General features: G+C 63.7%; 1 protein-coding gene across 1 annotated transcript in view; it reads left to right on the forward strand.

Moving 5' to 3' along the window:
- Nucleotides 1–2,660, forward strand: part of SHD (Src homology 2 domain containing transforming protein D) — a 4,952-nt gene extending 2,292 nt beyond the window's left edge. The window contains exon 5 of the mRNA XM_019556994.1: nt 1,712–2,660. Coding sequence (XP_019412539.1) covers nt 1,712–1,898 — 187 coding nt within the window. The 3' untranslated portion in view covers nt 1,899–2,660. The remainder of the gene's footprint in view (nt 1–1,711) is intronic.
- The last annotated feature ends 4,214 nt before the right edge of the window (nt 2,661–6,874 follow it).

A 6,874-nucleotide genomic window follows, 5' to 3' on the forward strand; every position in this document is an offset into this window, starting at 1 on the left:
GAGCTGGGCTTGCTACATTCCTGTCTCGCTCCCAGGCCCTGTGGCTGGACAGGCAGAGCTCGGCAGCGTGGCTGCAATGCCCAGTGCTAGGGCCACGCAGGGAGAAGGGATGTCTGGGCTGCCAAGGGGCCAAGGGTCTCATGTGGGGGCGTTACACAAGGCAGGTGGCCCTGCTGGAGGCAGATGGGGTGTCACTAGAGCAAAATCCAGGACAGGTCCCAGCTGCTTTGCAGGGGGAACAGCAGCCCTATCATTGACTGTGGCTAGTCGGGTCCAGGGCCCCTGCTAGCACGGGTCCTGGTCAGCTGCGGGGTCCCAGGGGAGAGTCCCGGTCACTACACCAGGGGTCAGAGCCCACAGTGCCTCCAAGGAAACAGATGCCCCTGTCCCTTTCATGGTGCCAGGCCTGAAACCCCCTCTCTCTAGTGCCTGGGACTGTCCCCCCTGCTGCCTACATGTATGTGTGCAGATGCACATGTGTGCATGTGTGCATAGGTTTGGAGAGGGCTGATCTGGTCTCAGACGGGGTTGGACTAGATGACCTCTGCCAGTCCCTTCCAGTCGCGCTTCTCTATGATTCCATGATTCATGTGTGTGCATGTACACATGTGTTTGCATGTGCATGTGTGTGTGTGTGTGTGTGTGCATGCACTGCTCCCGCTCCTGGGTCTCCATGCTCACCCACCCAGGTGCTGCTGCACGGTGAGGTTGCAGCCCAGCGGCTACACACTGGGGACGGGTGTCCAGACTCCTGGGTTCTGCTCTCAGTTCTGGGCAGGGGCGCATCAGGACTCCTGGGTTCCCTTCTCCACAGTGGGAGGAGTTCCTGGCCAAGAGGTCAGCCCTGGGGATGGGAGGCCTGAGGCCGGCCTGCACCACAGGTGGGTCGTTCAGCCACGACTGAGGTGCAGGGCTCGGAGATCCCGGGTAGAAGGAGAGGATCCCCCTTTCCCCAGAAGCTTTGCGCAGCTCCTCACCTGCACACGGGTGCTGGTCCCCAGCTGCGCAGCCCCGTGACCTCCCCGCCTGGAACATCTGCTGCTCATTAGCGGAGGGCCCCGCATCAAAGCTGGGCCAGCGGGTGCTTTGTCGGTGCGGCTCCGTGCAACACGGAAGCACCCAGCATGAATATTTCATCAGGTTAATCGCAGCGGCACGTGGCGATCACAGGCAGCAGCCAGCCTTGCTCCTCCAGCGCTGGCTGCTGGAACCATCCTCCCCAGGCCCGGAGGGGCTGGGCCGGCTGCGTCTCACAGCTTGGAGACGAGCAGGGCATGGCCTGGCATGGGGTTCACAGCCTGCCAGCGCCATGCCTACCCGTGCAGTGACTCAGGCCTGGCCATGGCAGAGGCAGGGAGCTCCCCAGCTCCACCAGGGTTTCTCCTTGTCCCACCCCCTTGACAGACCCAGCACGGAAGGGATTAAACCCAGCAGGGAGCCTCAGGACACCTATGACTGAGCCAGTCACTTCCCCTCTTCTGGGCTAATCTCACTGCCGAGGGAGGCCAGACAAGGTCTTCAGTGGGGATAAACGTTAAAGCTTTGTATGCCAAAAGCTAGAGGAGCTAGAAGAGTCCCTGCGCTGTATGAGCAGTGTAGGGTCTAGGACACGCAGATCTGCTTGCCTAGCTGTATCACTGGGGTGGGGCGTCTTTGCTCAACCCCTGCCCCTGCGCCCAGCTCACGGTGCATCGCCTCACTCTGTCCCCAGGAGCAGCCAGGGCTTCATGCACATGAAGTTCACGCGGACGCGGGAGAACCGCTTCGTGCTGGGGCAGAACAGCGCACCCTTCGCCAGCGTGCCCGAGCTCGTGCACCACTACACCACGCGGGAGCTGCCCGTCCGGGGCGCCGAGCACCTCTCGCTGCTGTACCCCGTCTCCGTGCAGACGCTGTGACGCCGGCGCCGGACGCTTGCTGCTCCCTGCAACTACTTGGCCTGTCCAAGGGGCTCCACCCCCGGTCCTGCAGCTCCTGCCACCATGCAGCTCTACCCTGGTCATGTCCCTCCCTCCCCAGCCCCCGCTCCAGCCTGGGAGGGGACCCACTGCTGTGCCCCCTGTGAAGGGATCTGCTTGATCCTGGGAGAACTTTATCCCACCAGAGCCTCCTCCTTTGTCCTGCACCAGGTGGGTCCGATCCTGGGGTCTCAGGAGCTCTGGGTGTCCCCCACAAACAGGCCCCATGTCCTGTCCCATGGTTCTTCCCCCCATCCTGGGAAGGCTTCAAATATAATGACACACAGAGCCTGGGGGACCCTATAACTGCCCCCAGCCAGCCAGCCAGCCCCACCCCTGTGTGTGCACGGGTTTGCCTCCCATCCCCACCCCACTTTGTGTCCTCTGTGCTGGTGCCCCCGTCATCCCCACCCCACCGCTGCACCCTTCTTGCCCTGGCCATTAAACACCAGCCAGCCCCGCACCCATCTGTGACTCTGCCTCTGCCCACCTGAGCCTCCAGGGGCCTCGCCTGAGCCCAGCAGCAGGACATGCCAGCACCCACAGCCCACATGGGCCCGGAGCCGGCACTGTTGCACAGGTGATTCCAGCACCCCAGCCCCTATCAGCTTTTGGGGGGGGGTCTGAATTTGGCCCAGCACTGCCAGGCTCCCAGCCCCTGGATTTGAACAGGCGGCCTTGTGGGGGAGGACATCACAGCTGAGAGCCAGGAGCTGCAAGAAGGTGGCCGCGGGGGGCCCTGCGGGTGTGGGGTGCAGGCCAGAGGGGTTGGCAGTGAGGGGGGGACATGGCTTGTATGGGAGGGGGGCTGAGCCCCTGCTGAGTGCATCGTTCATGCCAGGCCCCGAGGGCCTTCACCAGCACCCCCCACACCTGCAGGGGCCTGGGGGGAGCAGGCAGGCGGGGACCGATCGTGCCACAGCCTCTCCTCTCCTGGGTGTCCAACACTGCCGTCCGTCCTGTCTGTCTCTCCTTGGCTCTGTCCCTGTGTCCTGGCACCATCCCAGCCCCTCTCCTGGAGGACACCTGTTTCCATAGAAACGAGGGGGAGCCCGCCTGTCATTTCAAGGTGAAGGATGCTCAGCGCAGAACAATGGCACCGGTGCCCTGGCGGCCTCCCTCCGCAGGCAGCCTGGTGCACCCTCCGTGCCCCCATCCCCAGGGGCGATGCCGGGGTGCAGGGTGAGGCCTCGTCTCTGGTTGGTGCAGCCAGCACAAGCACTGCCAACCTGGCACAAGTGGCCAGGACTGTGAGCTGGCAGTGCCCCGGTGCCACCAGCCTGAGCTGCCCCACCAAGCTCATGGGCAGTGACTGGTCCCAGTGATGCACTAGGGATCATGGAGGAACGGGTGTCAGCCCCGGGGGGGGATACTGGGGAGTGAGAGGAGCTGGTGTGTAAGCGAAGCAATGGCTTTGGGAGACGGGACACCTAGGTTCCCTCCTGTCCCCCTGTGGCCCCGTGTGTCCCATGTCTGTGCCTCAGTTTCCCCACTGGTAGCCCCAGCAGGGGATGAACTTGGCTCTCAGGAGCAGCCCCAGAGCCTGGCACCACCTACAGGGGTTGAGGGCCTCAGGGGCTTTGGAGTGGTGTGAGCGGGAGCAGGGCTTTGATGCCCTTGGCAGCATGCTCTGTCTGTCTCTGGATCAGACTGTTTAGCACTGCTTGTGTCCCCCTGTGCCTGAGCACTGGGCTCTGCCCTATTTGTCGGGACATGCGGTCTCTGACAGTGATGTCTTGTATGACCCTGGACATGTTTCTTAGCCCAGCTCCTCCATGGCACACAGCCCAGCTCCTCCATGGCACACCGCCTGGATGCGGTGTGGGGGGGACTGTGCCCCAGCGTCCTCCCTGCTGAATGGCACAGGCCAGAGCAGCACCAGGCACGGCTGTCGGGGCCAGGGGGAGCGATCGATTCCCTGCCACGGAGCTCTCCCCAGGCCCGGGGGCTGCTGAGTCAGCGGTTCCCGCTGTGCAGGAGGCTGGGAAGGGCAAAGGGGTGACTCGACAGGGTGGGGGTGGGGAGGCCGGTGCCTGCAGATCAGCAGGGGTGGGGAATGGATGGGGGGAGGCACTGGGGTAAGGAGAGCCCTGCCTGGGGGGCTCTGGGGTCCTAGGGCACAGAGAAGCAGCTTCCTCCACCCAGCTGCTGAGAGCTGGGTTGCACGTGAGCTGGGCTGGGACTAGGCCCTGCCAGCCTTGCCCCGTCAGGGGACGGGGCCCACCGAGACCAGGGGCTGCAGGGCAGGGATGAGTCTGGGCCAGAGAGGGGGGCCATGGCCATGGGTCTGCCTTGCACATGGGACATAGGCCAGGGGGGCTGTGCCTCTGTCTGTGCAGCTGTGGCTCTGGGATCAGGATCACAGGGCCGTGGCTCTGGGACCCCAGGGTGCCAGGTGAGGGTGCTCAGCAGAGCTGATCCATCCAGGCTGGAAGCTGCCTCTCCTGCCGTCCCCGGCTACCTGCCCCGACAGTGATCACAGGGCAACCCAACCCCAGTCCCTGCTCGCTGGACGCCCCTGGGCTGCCCTGACGCCATGGGGGGAGCCCTGTGCTGGCTAATGGGAGCTGAAAGGCAGTCAGAAGGCATTAGAGTGAGCAGTGGGTATTTTTAGCTGGGGAGGGGGGCTGCAGCCCGATCCATTATTAATCAGACACGCACTGGCACTTCCCAGGGCTGAATTATTGATGGGCTTCAGGGTTTATCTGTCGGTAACAATTAGCCGGCCCTTGCTCAGCACGCACAGGAAGCTCCTCTTGATGCTGCCCTTTGCTCTTGCGCTCCCCTCAGTTTCCATCCTCCTTCCCTTCCAGAGGATTTCCACCCCCATATCAACCTCCTCTCCCTGGTGAGATGCAGGGCTGGGGCAGGACAGGCTGCAGAGCCTTGCCAGAGGGAAGTGGGGAAACTGAGGCACGCTGCATTCAAGTGATGCAGCTAAGGGCAGCTGGTAATGCAGTGGCAGAGCTCAGGAGAAGCCAGGTGTCGTGATTCGCCCCCGACACCCATAGGCAGCATCGCAGGGATCAGACAGGCTGCGCTGCCCAGTCAGCGGCTGTGGTCCAGCCGCATGCTTGGAGCCAGCTGCTGGGGCATGGTCGGCAGCAGACCCCCCCACCCCGCCTCGTGCAGGGGGTGTCGGGACAGGCGGGGGGACACAGCAATGGGAGTCCCTGCGGGGCCTGCTCCCAGCTGGGCTGCTGGGCGAGGGGGGTCCATCTGGGTCCTGCTCCATCAGTGGCTGGGATGAGCCCCCTTCTTCCCACCCCAGCCGGTGCCCGTTGCTGGTGCCCACTCCTGGGGGGTGCCCAGATCCATCACAGGCCCCGTCCCAACGTGGAGACTGCCGCAGTATCCTTGCTGCCCCCTGCTCTCCCCTGCATAGAAGGACTCCCCCTCCCCCGAGGACGGGAACACTAACGAACAGCTGCTCTAATCAGAGCTGTCAGCCGGGAGCCCGGCGGCAGAATTAAAAATCTCCAGCTCCTGACATTGATCTCATTTCTGATGAGGTGGCGCCGGGAGAGGGGGGCTGGCGGAGGGGGGAGCAATGACAGAGCCTCCAGTGGGCTGCCCTGAGACCCTGCCTCTTCCCCCCGCAGAGCAGAGCGGGGCGGCTGCTGGTATGGACTGGGGATACTGGGGTGGGGACAGGCTGGAGGGTGCAAGGGAGCTCTTTGGGTCCCCCTCTGCCCTGCTGGTGCTCCCTGGGCCCCCCGTGCTGTGGGGCCTCGGAGGGACTGGAAGGGGGTGTGGGGGGGACCTCGGAGACAGGGGACACGATTGCCTGGTGCACTACAGAAATATGACGGAGGCAGGGGCAGATCCTGTCTGGGGAAGGGCAGTGAGGAAGGGGCGCGGAGAGCAAGGCTTCCTGGGAGCGGGTCAGGGCAGGACCCCCAGTGCTGCTGCCAGTGGCGGGGCCAGGCGGGCCCAGACGCGTGGGCCCAGAGACCACCCCCCACCGCCAGGGAGGCGTTGGCAAGGCCGTGGCAGGAGCCGGGCAGGGGCAGGAGCCTCCATCTTAGGGGACGATGTGGGGACCAGGGGGGTGCGGCAGCCAGGGCCTGGGGTGGAGGGTGCCTGGGGGTCCCCGGAGGCCAAAGGGGTCAATCCAGCGCCTCGCTCAGCCCTGGTACGTGAGGGGCAGGGCCCTGGGGGGACCCTGCTGGCTGGGGCAGCTACCAGGGGGCAACAGAGGAGCGGAGGCACGTCCCATCGCCCAGACCCTGCTCCCAACACCATGGCCACAGGCAGGCGGCTGCATTGTCTGGTCTGGCTCCATCTGCGTTGTTTCCCTCCTCCTTCCCCGCCCCCCAGCTCCCCACAGCTCTGTGTCGCACAAGCTGGTAATGAAGTTTCCCAATTAATTACTGCCATTAGGAATCCAATTAGTGCATGGGAGCTGCTGGCAGGCGAGCGGTGGGGGAGGGGCGGGCAGGGAGGGGAGTTGGGGGCAGCCGCACACGGTGTGGAGAGAGGCTCATTCATGTTTCTGCGCGGCGGGAGCTTGGGGGGTTTCTGCTGCTTGGCCCCAGCCCTGCCCCTGCCAGGGCCGCCTGGGCTATCGGGGAGGCTGTGCAAGGGCAAGTGCAAGGGCATTAGTGCCTGGTTTCGGTAGGCCCACATCTCGTTCCTCCACGCCTGCGGTCGCACCTGTGTGTACACATCGTGCTCATCCATGGCTGCATGTACATACCATGCTCATCCACGGCTGTGATCACACTTGTGTGTACAAACCGCACTCACCCATGGCTGTGATCACACCTGCATGTACACGCTGCACTCCTCCATGGCTGTGATCACACTTACACGTATAAACTGTGCTCATCTATGGCTGTGATCACACCTGTGCGTACGCATTCTGCTTATCCATGGCTGTAATCACTTTTTTTAATTTTTTTTTTTTTTTTTTT

Source organism: Crocodylus porosus, unplaced genomic scaffold (genome assembly GCF_001723895.1).
Source record: "Crocodylus porosus isolate Cpor-Errol unplaced genomic scaffold, CroPor_comp1, whole genome shotgun sequence".
In the NCBI taxonomy this organism is placed as follows: domain Eukaryota; kingdom Metazoa; phylum Chordata; order Crocodylia; family Crocodylidae; genus Crocodylus; species Crocodylus porosus.